At 43.2% G+C, this 25,609-nt stretch overlaps 1 protein-coding gene across 1 annotated transcript; it reads right to left on the bottom strand.

The window, feature by feature from the left end:
* Window positions 1–1,495: 1,495 nt before the first annotated feature.
* On the bottom strand, window positions 1,496–24,575 carry bfsp1 (beaded filament structural protein 1; the record flags this gene model as incomplete). The annotated part of the gene is made up of 12 exons (XM_083774287.1): window positions 1,496–1,758; window positions 2,558–3,005; window positions 3,437–3,660; window positions 4,019–4,110; window positions 5,769–5,801; window positions 6,371–6,558; window positions 9,366–9,479; window positions 10,633–10,725; window positions 13,913–14,008; window positions 17,175–17,235; window positions 21,502–21,743; window positions 24,444–24,575. The coding sequence occupies 12 exons, from the start codon at window positions 24,573–24,575 to the stop codon at window positions 1,496–1,498; spliced, it is 1,986 nt and encodes a 661-aa protein (XP_083630413.1).
* Between the last annotated feature and the right edge of the window lie 1,034 nt (window positions 24,576–25,609).

Below are 25,609 nucleotides of genomic sequence, written 5' to 3'. Positions count from 1 at the left end.
GTGAGGCCCTTCAGGTCACAAGACACACACCTGATGAAGGACGGATGAGTACTCAGCACGTCTGCCTGTCGCAGCACTCCACATAACACCCCTTCACCCCGGGGGGGGGGGGGGGGGGGGGGGGGACGACGACTGAATGCAGCCTGCGTCATGCAGACTGACCCCGTACTCAAGCAACACGAGCAAAATCTGTTTCTGTCCAAGAGCCAGGGGAAATTACTTTAAGGGTTGAAGCAGGTTAAAGCGTCTGTGTAATTTTAGATTTTATAGCTATAATGAATGACGTGGGGTGGGAAACACAGTGGCGTAGTCGGTAGCGCTGTCACCTTACAGCTGGAAGGTCCTGGGTTTTGATTCCCGCTGTGGGCGCTAGTGGCGTGTTCTCTCCTCCGCGGTCATCAGTGCCCATACCCTATAGGTGGGGTTAGCAAAAGGGCATCTCTGTGTGGAGTTTGCATGTTCTCCGACGCGCTACGTCCAACTGGGGAAACGCCCCCCCCCCCCCCCCCCTGTCAGGTGAAAAGAAGCGGCTTGGACTCCTCATGCATAGGAGGAAACATGAGGTTTCTCTCTCCGGATTGGCAGAAGGAGTGTAGTAGCGCCCAGGATTACATTACAATTGATACTGGGGAAAATCGTGGGATAAAAAAAAAAAAAAGCCATAAATGTGATGTGTGTATGATGAAGCAGAACAAACGGAGGCATCACCAGATTTTTTAATCTTGTTTTTTATTGCTTTATTGATCAATATTCTTTCAAGGCAAATTGATAACACAGCAAAACTGTGTGAAGGGGCTGGCAGTGGCATCCAAGGCAGAGTTGGAAGGGTGGCACAACTTCATCTTTCTTTTTTTTCTTATTTTTATAGAATTTTTATAGTTTGTATAGCATTTAACCGTGGCATGTAAGCTTCATTATCTTCCAGGTTTTCAGACAGCAAAGGTCCTATGAGCATGAGCGTGGTGAGTAGGATGTTAACAACAGCAGTACTTGAGGGCAGGAAATCATCTTGAAAATAAAAAATAAAAAATAAAATAAAACAGAATGCCGGATGTGAAGTCCGGTTGAAGTGCAAGCGAAAATGGCGCGCTGGGAAAAAAACCGAGTAGGAATGTGCGTTTTTTTGGTCGTTAATAACAAGCTGATCTGATATCTCCGTCGCAGATCATCACGTAACAGCAGCATGTCAGTGTGCTTGTTTGCACTGCAGTGGTTCTCAAAGAGGGGCTCCAAGGGTCCTTGAGGGGGTCCCCCAGCTAAAACGGCCGCTAGTTAGGAACGAAATGGACCCGTAGTCCCATTTGCTTACTGTGTTTGGTCCAAAGTCAGTCAGACATTTCCGCATTGGTACACTTTCAGAGTTATGGGGTTTCCATGGCCTTATATATAGCAAATTTGGGGGTCCTTGGTTGAGAAGCACTGGTTTACTAACTCTTGTGGTGTAGTGGAGCCAGACCAGGGGTGGGGGTTGAGGGGGGTTTAGGGAGGGGTTTCCTTATTTTTTGTTGGTCTTCTGGATCATGGTCTCCACCACCATGTCGGTCTCCTCGTAGCCCTTGACCCTGCGGTCCCTGGAGATCTTCTCCACGTGCTCGTGCACCTCCACCTTCTCATAGAAGCTGTCCCCGTCCCTGTAGACTCTGGCGGGATGGCGGGAGGGGGAGGGCTCTCGGCCGCTGTCGTCCCTGCTGGGGCCCGCGGGGGAAGGGCCGGGGCCGGGGCTGGGATCTTTAGGTTTCGACGGGGTGGGATCCTTACCTGTGGTGGGGAAAATAATCACAACAATCAATTGTGGTATTGATTAATTTAACGCATTAACCCATTCTGACCTGAGATCAGATTCATACGAGGTTTTCCACTGGACACACACTGGTCTGATTAACCCATTCTGACCTGAGATCAGATTCTAAAAATGTCAGTCGTTCTTTGATTTTTCCAAAAATAGCAGACCTACAAGCTCGTATCGCGCCACTCGGTGGCGCGATATGAGCTTGTAGATCTGCTATTTTTCAATAGCTAAAGCATAACATGATGCCGACACCAAAAGGGGTGCCCGGTCAGAATGGGTTAATTATTAGATAGATGTCCACCCGCTGCAAGGGAGCTGATCGTCACCTGTTCTTCCCTAACAAACTCCTTACAAAACAGCCCGACTCACGCAAACCTATTTCAAACATGTCGACTGTGCGAGTCCGCTATAGAATAAAGCCTGTGTAACGATTGTACTTCTGCTAATGGGGGTACTGGGCTGAAGCTCTGGGGAGAGAGACAACTCTGTCTCTATGGTGTGATGACATCCACATCTACAATAACCCATTCTGACCTGAGATCAGATTCATACGAGGTTTCCGCCGGACACACACTGGTCTGATGAACCCATTCTGACCTGAGATCAGATTCTAAAAATGTCAGTCGCTCTTCGATTTTTCAAAAATAGCAGACCTACAAGCTCGTATCGCGCCACTCGGTGGCGCGATATGAGCTTGTAGATCTGCTATTTTTAAATAGCTAAAGCATAACATGCTTATAGAAACCAAAAGCCTCCCATTTTACATACCTTTACCTTTACCTCCACCGCCTGCAGGGTCCTTTCCCTTGCCCCCCTTCTTCCCGGGGTTGGGGTCCGGCATGGGCGCGGGCGGCATGGGCGCGGGCGCGGGGTCCGGCATGGGCGCGGGCATGGGCACGGGCGCCGGCATGGGCACGGGCATAGGCATGGGCGGCATGGGCTGGGGGGGAGGGGGGGTGGGCGTGTCGAAGCCGTAGGGGTCGTAGGGCGGCATCATGCCGTCGCAGATGGTGACGTAGATGTGGCCCGCGGACGGCGTGGAGGTGTAGAAGCACGGGTGCAGGAAGCTGCTGTCGCCCGTCACCAGGACGTAGCGGCCCTTGGTGTAGAAGTCGGCGATGGGCTCGGGCTTGTTCTTGTACTTGCGCATGCGGTCCCGCACGATGTTGCACAGCGTGTCGAAGGCCTTGCTGATCTGGGCGCCGTCGGGCACGTCCTGTGAGGAATAAAGGTTATAATAGTGCCAGGGACGTAATCCCGTAACCGAGACGTCTTTGCACTGAGTGCCATGCCCGTAAAGACGTAATAAAATAAATAAATAAATATATATATATATATATATATATTTTTTTTACAATTCTTTTTTTTTTACATTTTTTTTTAAAACGCCCTCTTTTTTTATAATGGGAGAATTGGCACTCAGAGCCTAAACTGGTGACCACCAGGTGGCACTGAAGATAGTTTGGGATTTTTCATTATAGGTTAGTTTTAGTTAGTTTTGACTTTTTCCCCCTACTTGTTAATATTATCGTTTTTTAGTATTTTTTTTACCCCCAATTTAGTTTTTTGTTATTTCGTTTTTATTTAGATTGACTGACTGACTGACTGACTGATTGAATACACGATCGTTAAAAGTCCCATTCCTACCTGGGGCGACAGGGCTACGGTGCACAGGGGCCTGTTCTCGGCTCTGCTCACACTCTCCCCGTCTCCCTCTCCTCCTCCTCCTCCTGCTCCTCTGTCCTCGTGGCTGCTGTCCAGCACGTCCCGGGGGCTGAGCTCCTTCTTCTTCTGGTGCAGGACCTTCTTGGCCAGGATCTTCTGGCGAGGCTTGATGCTGGTGATGTCCTGGAGGCCCTGCTGGGTGATGTCTGGGAACGCACACACCAAAGTGTTCATTTTGATAGCAAGTTTTAGATTTTGTTTTACTCGTAGTCATTGGCGATTCTAGTCATTCTATAGGGGGGGTGGCAAAAGATGGGCAATTGTAACTTAATTACAAGTCCCGATGCGACATCTTATGATCTAGCATTAACATTTAATGGATTTGAAAACTTGGAAACGGGATTTTGATGCCAATACTTTGGTACTTTTAGGTACATTTTTAATTCTGGTCTTCTATTTGTAACAGAGTATTCCTACATTGCAGTATTGCAATGTAGTGTGTGTGTGTGTGTGTGTGCGTGTGCGCAGAGATTATAAATGTGAAGCAGCTGTGTGATGTCTCACCTCTTCCCCTGCTTGTGACAGTGGGTGTGTGAGTGTAGCGGTAATTGGTGCAGAACAGGGTGATGGGAGTTCCAATTATCGCTGAATTCAACCTGCGAGGAGAGGGAGAATACATTATAAAAAGAGGCTTACCTTTCAAGAACAGAAGGACAACATATACTTACAGGTGACTTTCTATCTGGTGGTGGAACCCACATCTGTTAACATTTTTTGCCACTAAATGTTCTTTCAGACAGAGAGCCAGTGACACAGGCTTTGAAAAAACTAAAGGTCGCCACAATCCAGGTGTATAGTCGCCCGTGGGGCGTGTGCACGAAACGAGCACGTGCGCAGGACCGTGACATCGCCCCGCCACTTCTCCGTGCGTCCAAAATAAGCACGTGACTTTAATTGAAAATGAATTACTAGGCGAGTCAGTTGCTCCCCGTCTGAAAAGGCCTTAAAAACCTGTCATGGTCACGGCCTCAACCCCTCCCTGTTTGCCGATGATTTTCCTCTGCCTCTCCCATTGTCCTGCACCTCTGATTGCCTCTGATTGCCATCACCTGCTGGGACCAGCTGAGCCTGCTGGGTGATGAGCTCCAGTGACTATTACCCTGTCCTTGTGTTTGGCTCAGTGCTGGATCTGAAGTTAGTGTCAGGTTCTATGTTCGGTGTACATGTTGGCCTATATAATTCTGTTATTCTATGTCATCTACCAAGTAAAGTCACGTTTATGTAATCTTCTTCTCCTGCCTTTGTTTGTCAGTTCCTGACAAAAGGAAAATGTTTTGAAGGAATGTAAAGTATAATTGACTTGAACATGCATGAACATGAACATGAAAATCATGATTTATTTTCATGCTTTTTCAACAGGCTTAAAAACACATCTTGCAGGAAGAGACAATGAGAGAGCTTTAAAACAGAAGGCCAACTATTAGGGGACTAACTATTAGGGCATTTGATGCCTGCCCGTCACAATGTGGGACAGGGTCTCAATTTGTGGGACGCCTGAAAAGTCTTGTAAATGAGGGACTGTCCCACGCAAAGAGGGACATCTGGTCACCCCAGTCGTTGTGGGCATTTAATCCATTCTGACCTGAGATCAGATTCATACGAGGTTTCCGCCGGACACACACTGGTCCTGATGAACCCATTCTGACCTGAGATCAGATTCTAAAAATGTCAGTCGTTCTTCGATTTTTTTCAAAAATAGCAGACCTACAAGCTCGTATCGCGCCACTCGGTGGCGCGATATGAGCTTGTAGATCTGCTATTTTTAAATAGCTAAAGCATAACATGATGCCGACACCAAAATGGGTGCCCGGTCAGAATGGGATAAGCAAGAAGTTGAAGGGTACATTTTGGTCTGATAATGATGCACTGTGCAATTTCAAATGATCAATACTTTACATTACTTAGTTACTACTATTGAGATTTTTTTAAATACATTGTCAATTTAATTGGCAATTTCTTGTTTAATTCAATTGCCCACTCTTCCTGTAACCATAATAAGCATGCTGCTCATGGCAGTGCTGATTTAAAAAGAATATATATATAATGTCAAGCAGCGCCATCCTGTGGATGATGCAGTGCAGTGATTCTCACAAACTGTATGTAGTCTCATTAGTGATTCCTTGCTAGTAGTGATTAGTAGTGATCCCTTGCTCCATTTCATGGTCTTTATAAGTAACCTACTGGTGATTGTGTGTGTGTGTGTGTGTGTGTGTGTGTGTGTGTGTGTGTGTGTGTGTGTGTGTGTGTGGCCTACCTGTTGTCCTCGTTCTCGATGATCCTCTTGTACCTGAAATTTACAATTTAGAAGTTATCCACAACACACGACTTACAGTAAGCAAGATAAATACATACGGTAGCCTACATAGCAGAGAGACAGTGTGGTGCCTCAGTATATCTAAACATCTAACAGCTAGCTGGCGAAGATACAAGTAACAAAAACATGTCTGCCAGGCAGTGCTAATATTGATGACTAAAACTGTGGGGAAACTACCTTTTTTCACTGATCAAAACAAAATAAAAACGAAGCTATTAATTGCACCAACAAATGCAAACTGGACTAAAATGTTAGGGACTAGTGGAGAAGAGATCCAGTAGAAGTAATCTTATGTTTGGTTGTGCTCAGGTGTTCATAAAATAGCCGAGCTACGCAACGCGCTGTGAGCTTGTAGATCAGCTATTTTTTCAGCACGCAACCAAGTGTATAATCAAGCCATTGCAACACCGTCAAGGCCTGTCAAAATACCTTTTAGCCGACGAAACTAAAAATATGACTAAAACAAAATGTAATTCAGTCGTTCAAAAGACTATGACTGAAACTGAATCAAAAAACAAACACTGCTGCATGGGAGCCCTCACCTGTCCAGCTCGTTCTCCAGGGAGGTCTGGTACATGGCCAGGTGTCTGCACTCGTTGGTGATCCTCTCCAGCGTCCGCTCGGCCTCCTCGATCTCCCGGCGCAGGGACTCGATCTGCTCGTTGTAGCCCTGGATCTCGTTGTCGTAGCCGTCCTGTGTGCTCTTGATGGTCTGCTCCATCCCTGTGGTCTGTGGAAGGGAACGGAGAGTCAGTGTGCACATGCGTCACTCACTTTTCCACCGGGTCACCCCCCCCCCCACATCCCCCCGCATCTACATCTGAGTGGCGAAACATTTAATTGAGCAGCATGGAGCGTTGGAGTTTGGAAGCGCTCGCTGGAAATCACTCAACGGTCCGGCGTCTCTAAATTATACATGATGCAGGAGGCAGCAGCGTGTTGCGTTATTGAAAATGAGCGCTTCCAAACTCAGAGACACAAAAATAATCACTTGCACGACATGACATCATGTCTATGGTGGGTTTTTAATTAATTAAACAAAACCCTTTCCGTTCTCACTGCAATATGGTGACTTTAACATTGTTTAATACAATCAGACAGGACTTTTGGGTTTGGATGTATGGGCGGTCAAGGCATACTTAGCGTTTATAGCATACTTTGTAGGGAAAAAGAGGAAGGGATTGATGTAAAAAGGATGAGACCAAGGCACTCTTGTGGAAAAGTTAAAAAGCCTTTAATAAAGGGGCTAATGCATTAGTGTAGGTGCAGCTATAAGACAAAATGTATCATAAACAGTGGTGGAAAGTAACTAAGTACATTTACTTAAGTAATTAAATGTACAATTGTGTACTTTGTACTTCTACTCCACTACATTCTGGATCGAAACATTGTACTTTTTACTACAATACATTAATTTATAAACTTTAGTTACTAGTTACTTTGTAGATAGCCTATTGATTAACCCTATATACATTTGGGGCATTTGAATCTACAAGCTCATGAATGAATCGTGATCTGCTATTTTCAAAATATTAGTTGTAATACACTTGAAAACTTGAAAATGGACATTGTGTTTACTGAGTACTTTTACTTGTGGTACTTTAAGTACATCTTGATGCCAATACTTTTACTCAAATTCAGGACATTTACTTATAATGTATTTCTATATTGCAAGTACTTTTACTGAAGTAAAACATTTGAATACATTTTCCACCACTGTATATAAATCCACACAGATAAGCGTAGTGTAGCTAGGTAATGCAGGCAGAGAAACAATACATGACAGCGAGCATGAACAGAGTGCACAGCAACATTTGGGCAGACAGCTGGGGTATGTCTTTAGTGAAAACCTGTAGGAAGACAAAACAAATGTCCCACATCATAAAAACACGTCATCTTAGGGAATGCATATGATTATGTCACTGTATTGTCTTACGGTGTGTGCACTACTGTACATCAATTAGAGCAGTGGTGCTCAACCTTGTGGTCGGGGTCGGGACCCTTTTTTACATCTCCATTACATCACCTAGTTAGACTTTAATGTATTAGCGCCCCTCACTTCACACGGGTGTGATTTTCGTGATAATCCTCCCTACTATAGAGTGTGCTGACCATATAAGGAGTTCCTCCCTGCATGCAAGATGCAAGACCGGGCAGATGCTCAGAGCGTTCTCAAATAAACATGAGAAACTCTGCATATCTGAGCCAGTCTTGCATCTTTTATGCTATAAGAACTGGAACATTAAGAACATTATATCTGTGGAACAGAGTCAAACAAACTAAATGTAATGCCTCAACTCCACAATTCCTGTGATAAGCACAATTCCAGTGATTGGGTCCCACAGTCCTGTTCAAAGTGTATGTTCCAAGTATAGTTTCTGAGTCATGAGAATGCCGTGGCTGCCATCTGGTGCCACGAATCATTCACAGCACAGATGTACAGTACACTCATCAGCCACTTTAATGTATTACTATTAGACTATTTTATTTTCTATCCTCTGTTTCCTGTTCTCAGCCGACACCAGTGGCACCTGGTGTCGTGTTACGAGTGGTGTTTTCAGTTACTGTTGCTTTTCTATCAGCTCCAACCAGTCTGGCATGCTGGATTTCTACACCGATTGGGACCCTCAGTGTTAATGTTTGTGTAAGAATCTATACATTTTTACATACGCTGCATTACAGAGCTATACGGGTCCATTTTGGTTCCTAACTACCAATAATTTAGCTACATGGGAACCTGGGATTTAAAGCAGTCGGTTCCCAAACTTTTCAGCTCAAGATCTAAAAGATATATAGCCAAGTGCACTATTTGTCTTTGAAATGTAGTGAAAATCTAAGTATCCAATATACAAATACTCTTGATTATTTATATTTCTGTACAGATACGTGCCATAGATCTGCTATTTTCAAAAGATTATTTTTATAGGCCTACATTTCAACACTTGAAATGGGCCATTTCTGCATGATGAGTAGGCTACTTTTACTTTTGGTACTGGTAAGTGCATTTTGATGCCAATACTTTAGCACTTTTACTCAAAGGTATATTCAGTGATTTCACTTAATTCAAATATCACTTATTTTTTTGTTTTGTTGTGATAATCCTCCCTACTATAGAGTGTGCTGACCATATAAGGAGTTCCTCCCTGTCCCCAGTTAACCCCTGGGGGTAAAAAAACCTTAGGTTTTGTTTTTGACTCTCTATCCTGATTGGACGAAAGGCTTAGGTCCCAGCCAAAAACGAAACCTACGGTTTTTTGAGTGAAATCACTGAATATACCTTTAACCCATTCTGACCGGGCACCCATTTTGGTGTCGGCATCATGTTATGCTTTAGCTATTTAAAAATAGCAGATCTACAAGCTCATATCGCGCCACCGAGTGGCGCGATACGAGCTTGTAGGTCTGCTATTTTTGAAAAATCGAAGAGCGACTGACATTTTTAGAATCTGATCTCAGGTCAGAATGGGTTGATCAGACCAGTGTGTGTCCAGTGGAAACCTCGTATGAATCTGATCTCAGGTCAGAATGGGCACCCACCTCGTTCTGCAGACGCTGCTTCTGCCCTTGCAGCTGACAGAGGGCGGTCTTGTACTCCTCCAGCTGGCTCTGCATCCCCGGCAGCCTCCTCTGGGCCAGCTGCTTCTCTTGTTCCTTCATAATAATAATGATGATAATAATAATACATTGTCATTTTTGCGCACATTATATTTGAAGCCAGATTTGTGCTACGTTGAAAAATAATACATACATACTAGGGTTGTCCCAATCGGATCATGTGATCGGAAATCAGGCCCCGATTATGTCATTTTTTTAAAGGTATAGTAAAATGGCTTTTTTGGGGGGGGGGGGGGGCATTTTATTTTGAAGTTTCAGCCTCAGACGGCAGGATCTAAGTTTCTGAACCAATCAGAGAGTCGCATCCCTCCAGGCTATGGGCCCGTAGGTCCACACTTATGCAGGTTTGTTTACAAAGTGATGGCAGAGAAGCCAGGGGACTTTTTTTTAAACCTGTACACAACCTATATACATATTTTAGCGTGATGATTGAGTTGAAAACGAGTAATACACTGAGGATTTCTGTAATCGGTATAGCAGCTGTGTTTGGAGGACGTCTAGCAATGGGAATCAAATGGGTGAGCTTCATTTTTATGACTTAATTTCCATGTGTAAAATCATGAAGATTATGAATTAGGCTCCACTACAATTGGAGTTACTGGTGTTACTATTCACAAATGTAAAGGGGGAAACGGCTCTTTTGCCGTTTATTATGACACCTATTAACTTACATTTTGATTAATTATCTGTATCACAAATGTAGTCATATGTCTTATAGTCTGTCATGGAGATCCAGTAACTTTGTAACTATTAATGTCTTAAATTAGCCTTTCATATTATGTTCTGGCCCGCCATCTAATGCCTTAGGAAAACACTCACTGTATTACTATACTTGTGAGGACCAAATGTGTCCACAAGTATAGTTGAATTATTTTCAGAAATAGACATTGTGAGAAGGCCAATTTTCCTGGTCCTCACAAGACTAAGAGATTCAGCTTGAGGTTAGGGAGGGCTATAGGATCAGGCATTTAGAGGTTAGGCTCAGGTGTTTTAGCTATTTTATACTTTGTTGGAAAATAGCCCATCTACAAACTCACAAGCATGACGCGTTTTGGAACTTGTAGATCTGCATTATTTTGTCCCGGCTGTTGTTCGGCTATTTCCAATGCTGTCCTAAAAGGTTGAGGTCCTCACAGGTATAGTAATGTGTGCATGCGTGAGTGCGCGGCGTGCACGTGCGTGATCTTACCTCGGAGATGCCCCCAGGCGCGTTGGGGAGCAGTGGCATGGTCTGGTTGATCTGGTGCAGGATGTTCACGTAGGTCTGGATCTCTGCAAGGTTCTTGTGGAGGGGGACAGGACAATCACATCATTCAGTGACAAGGTTCTTGTGCAGGGGGACAGGACAATCACATCATTCAGTGACAAGGTTCTTGTGGAGGGGGACAGGACAATCACATCATTCAGTGACAAGGTTCTTGTGGAGGGGGACAGGACAATCACATCATTCAGTGACAAGGTTCTTGTGGAGGGGGACAGGACAATCACATCATTCAGTGACAAGGTTATTGTGGAGGGGGACGGACAGGACAATCACATCATTCAGTGACAAGGTTCTTGTGGAGGGGGACAGGACAATCACATCATTCAGTGACAAGGTTCTTGTGGAGGGGGACAGGACAATCACATCATTCAGTGACAAGGTTCTTGTGGAGGGGGACAGGACAATCACATCATTCAGTGACAAGGTTCTTGTGCAGGGGGACAGGACAATCACATCATTCAGTGACAAGGTTCTTGTGCAGGGGGACAGGACAATCACATCATTCAGTGACAAGGTTCTTGTGGAGGGGGACAGGACAATCACATCATTCAGTGACAAGGTTCTTGTGCAGGGGGACAGGACAGGACAATCACATCATTCAGTGACAAGGTTCTTGTGCAGGGGGACAGGACAATCACATCATTCAGTGACAAGGTTCTTGTGCAGGGGGACAGGACAATCACATCATTCAGTGACAAGGTTCTTGTGCAGGGGGACAGGACAATCACATCATTCAGTGACAAGGTTCTTGTGCAGGGGGACAGGACAGGACAATCACATCATTCAGTGACAAGGTTCTTGTGCAGGGGGACAGGACAGGACAATCACATCATTCAGTGACGACAGTGGGATTCGACGGAAACATTACACACCTTCCCTGGCCTGGGGTACCCTGATGTGAACATCTTGCACCGATTTATAGACCGGGAAAGCATCTGTGTCACATTTAGTGTCACTAAAAAGCATACTTTGGCTATTAAAAAATAACAGAATACAGTTCATAGCACATCACTTTGTGCCACACTATGGCCCTCATTTATCAACCGTGCGTACGCCAAAATATGGGCGCACGCCAAAATTACCGACATTTTCGGCATTTAACATTTCCGGCAAAGCTTGAAATTGAACGTGACAACGTTCAAAACCCACGTCTGGTCGGTAGCTGGCGTAGCTTTGTCCTTGGCTGTTTTTCTGTCGTAGAACAGCGGAGCAGCATTGTTTGACCAGCTGAGAGGCTGTCACAGGCATCTAAACATATATGTATTCACTCCTAAAATGTTTATATAAAAGGTATGTATAATGTATATGGGCTACATGTAAAAAATAAATAAATAAAAATGTTAATGTATCATATGAAATTAGTAGGAGATAAAATCGCGCAATTATAAACAATGTTGCAAGAGATGCTTAAAGATGGAGTGCCACAATTTTTTTATTTTTCCAGTTTTTCATGTGTCTATGAGGTGACCGTACTTCATTAGACACCCTGGAGTCGTTAGTATGTGCAATGGTGTATTGACTTTGTATTTAGGGTTTCTTCCTGGAGGCTGAACCCTTGACAGTCAAACGGGCCAATGAAGTAAACAGTAATATAGTGACACCACACTATCAGCCCCTCCCCTAACCCCTCCCCCTTTATCATAAAACTAAAGCTGTGGGTGCGGCTTCAGTTCAGGTGGATCACCACCCATCACCACCCACCAGGCAAACCAGGCATACTTAATGAACTGGTGGGCGTGTCCACATAAAAGCATGATTTTAACAAATACTGTACACTTTTTGGAAAAAGTTCTTCCCCCTTATATTGTAATAATACCTGATGATCATGTTTTAGGGTGGAAAAGAATGGTGGCACTCCATCTTTAAGCCATTTAAACAGTGTTTTGCATGAGCGCATACATGCGAGGATTTGGGCTGTCTGTGCTGAAATATTTCCATGACGGGACGTTGGAGAGTATAGTGCAGCAGTGCTGCAGCTCAGCTGCGGAGAGTCCCAACGTGGTATAGCCTACTGTAGCCTAATCTACAGCAGGCCGATGTCTTTCTGGAGTTACGGTATATGTGCAATATAATAAACCCGACGCGTCGCTCGAATGCCAAATGTACCGTGCCAGGCTGCCAGCGCAAGTGGGAACTGCATCGGAGATATAGGTATATTACCCAGCCAGCCCACCACCAGCCACACATGAGGCTATATACGGTTTTGGCTGCACATTCATATAATGACAGTTGACAGCCCGGCCACTGCAGTGACTAACGACTGCGAGGCAATCTAAATAGACTGTCGAACGTGCATGGTCAGTTGGTCACGGACGGACCACTGTGATAGAGAGAGACAGACAGACTGACAGGACAGGAGGAGCACCTGCAAAACAGCAGCGTGTGTGTGCCTATTTGTTATTTAATTATGGTTCACAGGTTCAGGTTTTCGTTCACTAATATATCTTGTTGTATATTAAATTAAAAATACTTTAATAATTTAATATACAACTAACAACACACAGTGAAAGTTGCTTGCAAATAGCGATATGTGCGTGCGTGCGTGCGGGGGGTGAGGCGGGCAGCAAGGGAAGCGAAGCGAGAGGAGAAACAGACAGCTTTATTTAATTCATGCAGGTGTTCGTTCTTTATTTGTTTAACAACACACCAGTTAGTTGGGCTTGCAAGTTGCGTGTGCGTGCTGTGCGTGTGTATGAGAGAGGGGGGTGAGGCGGGCAGCAAGGCACGGGAGAAACCTATTTTTTCATGTAACCATGGTTTCAGGAAACGTATTGCCGTTGTTCATGTCGCAAAAACGAGGGCGAGGCTAGATTTAATACGGCGTGCCAGATAGATTTCAGCCGTGACATTTATTAACGTCAGAACGAAATTAAGGAAGGATCAGCTGTTTGCGATCACTTTATAAATGCCGTGGCGACGTGGGTGTACTACGAAACCTGCACTCGAATCTGTGGCAGATTTTACACTCGATTGATAAATGAGGGCCTATGAGCTTGTCTTGTCTTGTCTTGTCTGCTATTTTAGAAACAATTGGGAATATTTCTGACAAATCATTGATTATAATTTTACAAACATATACAACATTTGTCACTGAAATATTTGCTTCTGATTTGTATGGAACCTTGTGTGACACAAGATATTGACCCCGGGCTGCCATGCTTCACTACGTCGGTACAGTGTGTTTTATGATGAACACATCCCTGACCTTCTTGTGTCTGTCTTTGGTGCCGCTGACGTCATCCTGCAGGAACTGAGACTCGATCTGACACTCCAGGTTTCTGAGCAGAGCATTGTCAGCCTCCTGTCAGAGAGAGAGAGAGAGAGAGACAGAGGGAGACAGAGAGAGGCAGGGAAGAGAGATAATCAGAATCAGCTTTATTGTCACATCACAGATGTATTTAAAGAGTGAGTGAAATGGGTTGTTTTTGTGCACAGTTCCCATCGTATCATTTTTCCATAGAAAAAGAATAGAAGGGGGAGATCAAGGAGATCAAGAAAAAATATAGCTGCAAGCAGCGACAAGACTGGGCCATAAAGCCAAATGTGTTTGGAGTGTTTAACCAGGCTGCGTTGCTGCAGGAACGAGCCGACAGGCTTGTTCCGTACGCAGTGCAGAAGTGTATGTATAATGTAGTGTTGTATAATGTGCATTAGTTAAGGTAGTAGTAGCCTATACAAAATAAAACCTGCACACAAAGGCACAAAAGTCGTTGTGTTGTGCATGGGCTTAACTTGTGAGATGTAGGGAGAGGAAAAGGGGAGAGGAGAGGAGGGGAGGTGATATTGGGAGGTTAGGGGGAAGAGAGAGAACGATAGACGAAGGATAGCAAAATGAAGGGGAAGGGGACGAGATGAGGAATGGAGAAAAAGGAGGTAAAATCATAGCAGGCTATGTATGTGTGTGCATGCATTCTGAACCATCGTATTAATGAATTATTAATGAATCCCCCAAGGTACTGTTATTATACCATGGCCTTGAGTGAGTTATTGATTTTAGCTAAGTTATTATGTATATTGATATATGTCTACACTTTCTAAGGAAGTACTCCCCGACTGATACAAATGATGCTATCCGCTACAGCTCCCGAATATTGATTCACCTTTTCAACTAGCTATAGAGGGTTATGCGCGTGACATCATCATCAAACCAGGAAGTTATGCAGGAACGCTGACTACTGACTGAGTGGCAAAAAACTACTTTCCTGGCCTTGACAACCCATACATCCACACAGAAAAGTCCTATATCTGATTGCATTAAACGACATTAAACAATGTTAAACTCACTTTGCCTGTTGCTTTGCCACTCAATGTGCCATTCACTTTAAGCATGTGCATACCCTCTATTGTAAACTTCCTGCCCCCTTTGTCACGTACTCTAAAGGTTCATTCGAGAAAAATAAATTGTTTGACCGTATAATAGGTGAAAGATTGTTTCCACGTTAGCTGCCTTCCTCAAAATTGGCAGTAACGCACACCCTCTTTTCCATTATAACTAAGATATTCATTAAATATATATATATATTTTAATGACAGATGTAGCCACTATGACGGAAAATGTCAAATGCAAATGTCTATAGCTTAGCTTGTAGCCACTTCCTGCGGGAACTGCCCAGCACAGCTGTTTTTGAGGGGCGCTATAGCCCCTCTGCCCAGTTTTCCAGGTGATTGGCTGATCGCCCCATACAGTGATGATTTGATTGGCTGAGCAAAGTACATTATTGAAGATAAATGTGAGGGCTGAAAAGTGAAGACGCTAAAAGTGATTGGCCGCAATGACCTTTGTGATGATTTGATTGGCTGAGCACGGAATGTGATGTATGATGATGTATGATGACGAGAGCGCCCCTCACTTCACACAAGTGTGATTTTTGAATGTTTTGATTAGGCATCATGCTCGTTTGAAGCACGGGGTAGAGAGCTACTCCAACCGATCAGATTGCTTTCTCTGAACTACCTATTGCATAATTCTAGATAAAATGACAGTTTGCCAATTAATTACCTGAATGTTGCCTAGACGAGGACACGACTAGGGTTAACAGTTTGACTGTTTTTTACGATTAACCCGCATTTTAATCAACCCCCCTTCACTGCCGAGATTGTTGTATTACCTTTAGAGCACACGCTGAATTATTTGGGCTTTTAATCCGCGAAAATCGAGCGAAAATAGCTCCCCCCGTTTGTTATGAACGATCGAACCACCCGCCATCTTGCTACACCGAGAAGAGGCAGCACAGGACCCGCCTCCATGAGGCGTTGAACCCAATGCGTTTGCATTGGCCTCAATTTCCCAGAAGCCCTAGCAGCTCACAGCATGTGACGATTTCCGGTTCATTGTCAACACGAAATGCACCTCCTCTCTTCCTAAGCGGCGAAAAAGAATTTTCTTTTTTTTGTTTACATTACGGCGGATTAAACACATAAAACAAAAGTCGCGTAAGTCTTTTATGGCAGCGACATTAACCTGGAGTAATCCATTCCCGGCACGGAAACTGTTAAAAGAAACAATGAAAAACGAAATTCAAAGTGAACACTTGAAATAATCGTTAGATCCACAGCTGGAGTGCTGTGGATCTGACAGCATTTCTATCAGTGAGTTGATCCGGGCACTCAAAAGTTAAAAATGAGGAAAACCTTTATTGAATTAAAAAGGCAACTAGTGCCAACATGTTTCGACCAACAAGGTCTTCATCAGGGCAAGCATTCATTTTGACCCATTCTGACCGGGCACTCATTTTGGTGTCGGCATCATGTTATGCTTTAGCTATTGAAAAATAGCAGATCTACAAGCTCATATACGAGCTTGTAGGTCTGCTATTTTTGAAAAATCGAAGACACTTTTAGAATCTGATCTCAGGTCAGAATGGGTTAATAATGAAACTGTCAGGATGTAATAGACATTTTTAGAATCTGATCTCAGGTCAGAATGGGTTAACTTTGAGTGCCCGGATCCTCTCTCTTTTTATCTATGTCTTGATCCCGTTTTTGATCTGTGACCTTTTGACCTTTTCATCATTATCACCTTTTGGCTATCTCCGTTGCGCACCTGGTTAGTTCCTTTTTTCCCTCTAATGTGGATATGATGTTTTTATACTTTTTTTTTTTTTAAGATATATTTTTGCGGCTTACGCCTTTATTGATTTTTTAAGGGATAGAAAGTAGGCTGACAGGAAACGGGAGAGAGATGGGGGGATGACATGCGGTAAAGGCCGTGTCGGGTCCGGGAGTCGAACCCGCGGCACACCGCGACTGGATCACCAGTCCTGTGCCCAGACCGTTACGCTACGGCCTGGGCCTGTTTTTATACTTTTGTATCTTATTCTACTGTCTGAATATGTGACGTGAATATGTGTCTATTTGTATGTCTGTTTTTAGAGCACTGAAACATACTCCAATCAACTCTGTTGGACATGGCAATAAATAAAAAATAAGTATTGAATGTTGATCTCACAATGAGTTGACGTCCATACCTTGTTGAGCTGGTCCAGGGTTCCTCTTAGATGTTCCTGGTACTCACATTCATTTCTGTATCTGAAAACACAGAGTTCCACAGATTAGAATAGAGCCCTGCCATGTCATGGTGTGTGCGTGACTGATTTATCCAATGTATGCGTCGATGCACAACAATAATTTAGTATTTTATATGAAAACAATGTTCTCAGTTGAAATGGATTATTTATGTCAATTGTGTGGGAGGGGGGAGTGCTACCCACTTTCTCATTACTGGAAGCATATCTACATTACCATATAAGCACACTAAATGACCATTCAGCATTCATGTGGATTCTAACACCCCAGCACGGCCCCCTTGTTAGGCTATAGTTGCGTCAAGACCCCGGTCTTGTTGCATCAAGACCCTATTATTGTTGCATCAAGTCAGTGCTATACAGTACTTTTACAGTGGTTAAATGCAGGTCTATTCCACTATAGCTGTATCTGTGGTTTTCAAACATTTTCATGTCAAGGACCCCCCCATGCCCACATTGATAATTATGTATTTGGCTGCGTATTTGACCCACATCCGAAAATATTTTGTGCCAGGGACATTTCCGGCTGATTCGCATCTTGGCTTATTAGCCAGGCCAGGCTATACCCCCACTGCAGTCAGTATAACTATATATACTTATTATGAATGTATAAGTGTACTCTACCATGCAGATTTCTTTAAACTAAAACTAGAACTTCATCAAAATATGTTCCAGATTTCAGATTACATATATAATACATATACTGTATAATACATCATAAACCAGGTCATCAAGATGTCCGTACACAGACAGAAATGTGTCCGTCACAAAGACTTTAAAGGTATATTCAGTGATTTCACTTAATTCAAATATCACTTATTTTTTTGTGATAATCCTCCCTACTAAAGAGTGTGCTGGCCATATAAGGAGTTCCTCCCTGTCCCCAGTTAACCCCTGGGGGTCAAAAAACCTTAGGTTTCGTTTTTGACTCTCTATCCTGATTGGACGAAAGGCTGGGTCCCACAGCCAAAAACGAAACCTACGTTTTTTTTAGTGAAATCACTGAATATACCTTTAATTGTCTTGTAATTTTTTTTTTCTTTCAGGTTTCAGGTTTTCTTCAATGTGACACTTGGCACATTAGGAGTCCACTATAGGTTCTCAAGTGTAGTCTCAAGGACCACCATGGACCCATTTGGTTGGATACAAAATAACCCGTTATATGGTCATTCAGACTTATATACAGTATTCAGTTTCACAAGACATAGTACTTAGTAAGTTGTAACAAGTCTTAAGTTTATATTCAAGTCAAGAAGTGTCAGCATCATGTTATGCTTTAGCTATTTAAAAATAGCAGATCTACAAGCTCATATCGCGCCACCGAGTGGCGCGATATGAGCTTGTAGGTCTGCTATTTTTGAAAAATCGAAGAGCGACTGACATTTTTACAATCTGATCTCAGGTCAGAATGGGTTCATCAGACCAGTGTGTGTCCGGCGGAAACCTCGTATGAATCTGATCTCAGGTCAGAATGGGTTAGTGAAGCCTAGCTATAGGGGGCTGATCTCACCACCCCAAGAAATCCATTCTCCGGTTGAAGGCAACACGAGGGGCGCGGGGTTCTTATTGCCACACATGACTATTACTAAGGTTATTTAACCCATTCTGACCTGAGATCAGATTCATACGAGGTTTCCGCCGGACACACACTGGTCTGATGAACCCATTCTGACCTGAGATCAGATTCTAAAAATGTCAGTCGTTCTTCGATTTTTCAAAAATAGCAGACCTACAAGCTCGTATCGCGCCACTCGGTGGCGCGATATGAGCTTGTAGATCTGCTATTTTTAAATAGCTAAAGCATAACATGATGCTAACACCAAAATGGGTGCCCGTTCAGAATGGGATCATTGACATACTTGAATGTCAAAAAGGAGTGGTTTTACATGCCATGTACATGAGTACTGTAATTGGTAACTTGTCCACCACTGCAAGCAACCTGCGAGAAATGCAGTTACACATGCAGCCATGTGTTGTGCACTCGTAGACATCAAAGGGGATCTTCAGCCCCCGCCCTTAATACCTTAAAAGTTTTAAGTTATTAAGGGCGGGGGGCTCAGGGGGGGCTGTGTCCACAGCACCGTTTTAAGTTAAACGGTGCTGTGAACACACTGAGAAGAGATGCATTAAGAGATTGTTTTAGATTGTGTCTAATGTTTGTCAGTTTATTGTATTCATCGTGAATTATTTTGACCTATCTTTGTTTAAATGCATTTTATTGCTTTGCTGCTTCATGACTCTGTCATTTATGTCATATCTTAATTCTTCATTTTCTTGTAATTTATGATAATTGTTGTTTTTGTCTTTGGTATGTATGTGAATGTGTATATTGTATAGTCTCTTTAATTGCCATTTTGTTTTTGTTTGTCAATTTTGTAATTGCACTGTGATTACTTTATTGTAGGCTACTGTTTTACCCCATGACGAATACTCACAGCTGTGCTGAGGCAGAGACTAATGAGGATAAACAATAAACAGCATTTAATAGAGAAAGAAATGAAAAATGATCCCCGGTCCTTTCCATGCCAGACCCGAAGGCAGCATTCAACATTATAATGAATTGCCTTTTCTGAAATCTCTCATGAACTTGAATGCAGCATTTTATTAGCATTTTATGCCCTCTCTGTATAGAACATCATGTATGTGACAACTCCAATAGTTTAGGCTTGATTGGTGTGGTGTGATGTCGCACACGTAGATCAGCTATTCCCTCCCCTACCAATCTAACATTCTCTAGTCCATTGCTGCTCAATGCCCGGAGACCCCCAGACGTCCGTGGGGGGGTTCCAGGGGCCACCCAGCAATATGTGTTCATACATTTGAAACCCCTTTTTCCATATTGTATACGCTGACTATTCAAAAATAGCAGATCTGCAAGCTTACAGGGCGTCACAATTTTACACATAGCATTTGGGGATCCTGCTCTAGTCTGCATTTGGGGATCTTGCTCTAGTCCGCACGTCCCTGGCTGCAATCACCACTTACAATACACAAACAATACAGCAAAAGATGCATCATGCATCCATGCAGACTAACAATACAAGAGCTCTCCCAAAGCTTGCCACTCTCAACCGGTACCGTTCAACCCCTAATTAGCTCAATCATATGGAGACATACCCATTAGCACAAGAAAAGATGGAGTAGGCCAAACATGCGGTACAGACATGCACATGCCGTAACATGTAGCAAACATTAACATTGGGATATGAATATGCATCTTAGAAAATCAATACATTACATATAGCCACATGTTTGTAGTAGCAATTTTTGAAAACAAATGCCAAAAAACAATTAGAAGCATAAACGATGAATGAAGATAGATTCTTTGAAAACATCGAAGTGAGCTTGGTCATTCCAGTGGGCTATATGCACAAAGAATTCCTACTTCCTACTTCCGGGCCGCTTCCCAACTTCCTTCACAGTTGTCTCCACCAGGCCGAAGGCATGGGGAGAGTATGTTTTGCACTCCGTCCGTGTGTCTGTACCAGCTGATCTCTGGCATCGTTAATCCGGTCGATGCCAAACTTTGCACACACACTCCCTGTGTACCAACAACAAACCTCTGCCCCTCATTTTCCAGAACGGCCTGTTATAGCGCCACCATGAGGCCGATTTTCACATTTTTTCACATCTGCGTGAAACTCCCTATAGAGGCCAAGGAAAAAAACCTTTGACCTGCATTTTTCACATCTGCTTTTTATAGCGCAACCAGAAGGCCAACTTTTGTAAAACACATTTTTCCTCTAGATTCTGTCCAGAAATCCCGCAAATCGTTAGACAGTATGTCAGTCATGTGCTCAAGACGGATCTGTCCCATATTTCATATTCCACCCCAATTGTCTAACATTGGCTTCCAAAGTTGCAGGATTGGCCCATTTTGAACAGAAAAGCCTCAAATCATGAACGTAGCATGCAATTTACGTGACATTTTTCACACACTTTCCTAATAGGCTGAGGAAAAAAATCCCACCCTTTTCACATTGGCCTGTTATAGCGCCACCAACAGGTGGATTTTTGTAAAACACATTTTTGGAACAAAATGCCTCAAACAATCCAATTGCCATCAACAGCGTTAGAAGAAATGGCACCCTCTTCACATTGGGCTATTATAGCGCCACCAGGAGGCCACAATAATATGAGGGGCACCTTTTCTAGTTACGGCTCAGTTCCGTTTAGTTTGCAGTGGTTCTCAAACCTTTTAATTTCAAGGACCTCCATAACTCATACATACAAATGGACCCAAAATGGACAGAGAGCTTCATAAACTTACTTGCTGGTGAACTCGTCCAGCATGCGGCAGGCCTCCTTCAGCTCGCGCTCCAGCTTGGCGTGGTCGGTGTTGAGCTCGCGGATGCGCTGGCGGTTGCCGGAGATCTGCTCTGTGAAGGCCTCCTCCAGGCCGCTGGCCTCCTCCATGCGCTGCAGCGTCTCCAGCTGCTTGCGGAACACGGCGTTGCGCTGCTCCAGCACGCGCGCCCTGTTGATGTAGCGGGCGAAGCGACTGTTGAGCTCCTGCATGCAGCGGACATAGGGAGGGATGGGGGGGGGGGGGGATGGGGGACGATAATCGTTATCGTTTATTGCGAAAATAAATAAATAGGGCTGGGACATTAACTGATTCATTTTGTTAAGAATAGTGCGATTAAAAAACCCATTACGCATTTTAATCGCTCGAGTTTCAGGCGTAACGATCGTACCGGTGCACCAACCAACAAACTACAGATCCCAGTGCACGCAATGGGAGAAGAGGCCGATCAGACTGCGTTGCTTAGCCCAGTGGACGGGAAATTTTGATTGTAGAAAACTCAGTCATTGACTGATGACACCAAAATCGGTTATAATTTCAAAAATAAATAGCTTCTCAGGTCAAATATTGACATGCAATTAAACACGTGATTAATTTAGATTAATTCATTACAAAGCTTCTAATTAATGTGATAAGGTTTTTTTTAATCGACTCCCAGTCCTATAAATAAATTAAAACAAAACCGCAATAATTGTATTGCAGCTAATGTATCATGTATCATTGTCATACACTTAAAGGTATTATTATTCAGTGATTTCACTCAAAAAACCTTAGGTTTCGTTTTTGGCTGTGGGACCCAGCCTTTCGTCCAATCAGGATAGAGAGTCAAAAACGAAACCTACGGTTTTTTGACCCCCAGGGGTTAACTGGGGACAGGGAGAAACTCCTTATATGGCCAGCACACTCTATAGTAGGGAGGATTATCACAACAAAACAAAAAAAATTGAATTAAGTGAAATCACTGAATATACCTTTAAAGGGCAATAGCACTTTGGTAGAGGTCTGGGTTGTGTACAGTATAGTTACCTTGCCATGATGTAATTCCAAAGGTGGACAATAAATCTAAAATAATTGCTCCATTGATTAGAAATTCATCATTAAAAATATGCTCCTCATTGACTCTCAAAGTCAATCTTTTAGCACATGAACAAATACAAACAAAGTTGATTCAGGCAATATACACTAGTAATAAAACCCAGTCCTGCTTTTCATTTTAATCAAAATGTCAACTTCCTGTTGTTTTTGCTATTTTGATTAAGATCTGGATCTTCAAATACTAAATAATTGACTTTGGACTATTGCAGTGGTCCATTTTTTTATTTGAATCCTGAAATGTTTTGGACATACTATGGATGATTGATAAGCCACCCTTTTCGAAGAATAAAACATTTAAAAAAAAAACAGTTTAATGTTCTATTTTGTCTGAAGCAACTTAGTTTGTGTTTGTTTTCGGGCTGAACTAAAAGAGTGACTTTGAGAGCTGTTTCACAGAAAATAGTAAAAGTCACTGAGGAACATCATTTGAATGATGAATGTCTAATCAATGGAGCATTTATTTTGATTTCTTGTCCACATTTGGGGTTACATCGTGCTAAGGCAACTACACACCCCAAACCTCTACCAAAGTGTTCTTGCCCTTTAACACTGAGCACTATAACTTCATAATAGTTCATAATTTATTGTTGTGCTGTGGACGCAACCTTAACATTAAAATAGGCGTTCTACATCGACACCTTGTGAGCTTGTAGATCGGCTATTTTAATTTAAAGAATGCCAAAAATGTTTAGGCCTCGAGGGTAAGGGCAAGATACAGTGACAGAAAAACACTGCAAGAAGTGGGGACCAAATTATTATGATAATGTTTTTTATTATATTTTATATTGTGGTCATTGTGAATGGCCATTTTTAGACCTGTGTTGGCTCTGCTCTCTCTCTCTCTCTCTCTCTCTCTCTCTCTCTCTCTCTAAAAAAAGAAGAAAAAAAGGTCTAGCAGATCTACAAGCTCCACAAGTGAGATATACAGTTTTTGGAGTTAATGGAGAATTCCATACTAGAAGGCTTTCTTACCTTATTTGTAGTTGTTACGTCCCCACCAAAGAGGTCCAGGTGTTATTTTGGGCAAAAGTGCATTATTGGCTATTTCCCCTACCATAAGCCCTCAATGAATTGCATTGAATTGAATGGGGCTATGGGGTGATGTCCTAATTCGCTTATTTCCATCGCTCAAAAATCTATTATTTTTGTATATATCCTCTCTTCATAATGTAAATAGTATCCCAAGCGGTACACTTTATTTCTTATTTAGATGGAAATAAGCGAATTAGCACAAAAACCCAACCCCCATTGATAAAGGTAAGAAAGCCTTCTAGTATGGAATTCTCCTTTAATGTACCCCACAGAAAATGGATGCTGGTGGTGGTCAAGTGGTCAATAAAATAATGACATTTAAGAGTTTTAAGCATAATTATGTATTGATTATCCAGAAAATTACCGGCAATTGTTTTCAGGCACAATAATCGTAACATAATTATGTATTGATTATACAGATAATTACCGTTAACCACAATTATTTTCAGGCACAATAATCGTAACATGAAAATAAATGTCATCATTATACTTTTTTCTACTAATATTTACTTTTTCTTTTTCATTCTGTGCATCCATTGTTGTATTATTTATGTTGCCAAATAATTCATATTGTCTTTTTATGATTTCCTTGTATTTTAGTCGTTAAAGGTGGTGGGATTAACCTTATAAACCCCACAGGGTTTTCTAAATCTCACCGGCACAGCAGCATGTTTTGCTGTTGTTAACTTATTTCAAATGTATTGTTTTAAAAAAAAATGTGCAAACAAACAAATAAATAAAATAAAATGAAGATAATATGGTCCCATAATGATCCATACCTGCAGGCTCTCCCAGCCCTGGATGGCTGAGGCTCCAGCGGAGGATTCCGAGCCCTCTGCATCCTCATCGCGGTAATCGGAGTGCTCGTATTTCTCCTTGCGCACCTCGCGCAGGTAGCTGGTCTTAAACATGGCCCGGTTCCGTCTCTCTCCCCCCTGCTCGACCTGGGTTGGTGGTATCTCCCCGGAGTGGCACGGTCCCCCTTCAAGCGCCTTTAGTGTGTCAAACTCGGGTGCTCACCCGTGGCTGTCTCATACTAGACTAAACGATGGCCGACACTAGCTGCCGGCGAAATAGCGCCCGAAAACCTCCCCCCCCTCCACTGGCCATGACCAGAGCTCACGCCCGCGTTGCCTGGGGCCTTCCAGAGTTTGTTGACCGCCCTTTGTGACACGAGATCACAAAGGCCCGGGTCGAGTGATGACCCAAGCAGAAAGATCAAAACAAACAAACGCTGTGGGCCTAGAGAAAACAATGCTGTGTCACATTTGGGCCATTAGAGCACGCCCGTTTGGTTTCAATCAGGGATACTTTTTCTCGATCTCTGTTTTGATCAGTGAAATTGGACGGCATGGTACATTATGCCCACATGACAGCCGGGGGAGTTGCACGCAGTGCACTTTCCATGGAGTGCAGACAATCACTTGGAAGCCAGAAGCTACCCGCGGTGGAACATCATTCCCCACTGAGCCAAAAAACAAACAAGCTTTCATGGCCTAGATGAACCGATGAACACCTGTAGAGTCAGTGGTGTGATAGCGGTCACATTGGGTGGATGGATGGAGGGATAGCATAGAGCCTTGGCTTAGAGTGAAAACGCTGAAATATGCACCACTTTTCTATGAAGTGTAACACAATGGTCAGAAAGTAATAATGTGTAATGGTTCGACTGGAAAAAAGGGCAGGATAAGGGTGAGGATTCAACGGCAGAATAAATGACCGTGTCCGCAGTAATATGAATGGACTGTAAATTATGTGGTGTCTAGAATGTGTTTCGTGATGATGTGTGCATTCATCGCCTGCTAAACCCTGACCCATATACACAAGACAGCATTGTGTATGTGCTAATTGTGGCTTGTTAAGCCAAAGCACTCTAAGGACATGACATTATTTTGCCAGGTTTTTATGACGTTTGTTATTTTAGCCCACAGGAGACATAGAAGGA

The sequence above is a fragment of the Protomyctophum parallelum genome, assembly GCF_964188405.1.
Source record: "Protomyctophum parallelum genome assembly, chromosome: 10".
NCBI classification, from domain to species: Eukaryota; Metazoa; Chordata; class Actinopteri; order Myctophiformes; family Myctophidae; genus Protomyctophum; species Protomyctophum parallelum.
This window is presented reverse-complemented; position numbering and strand designations above follow the sequence as displayed.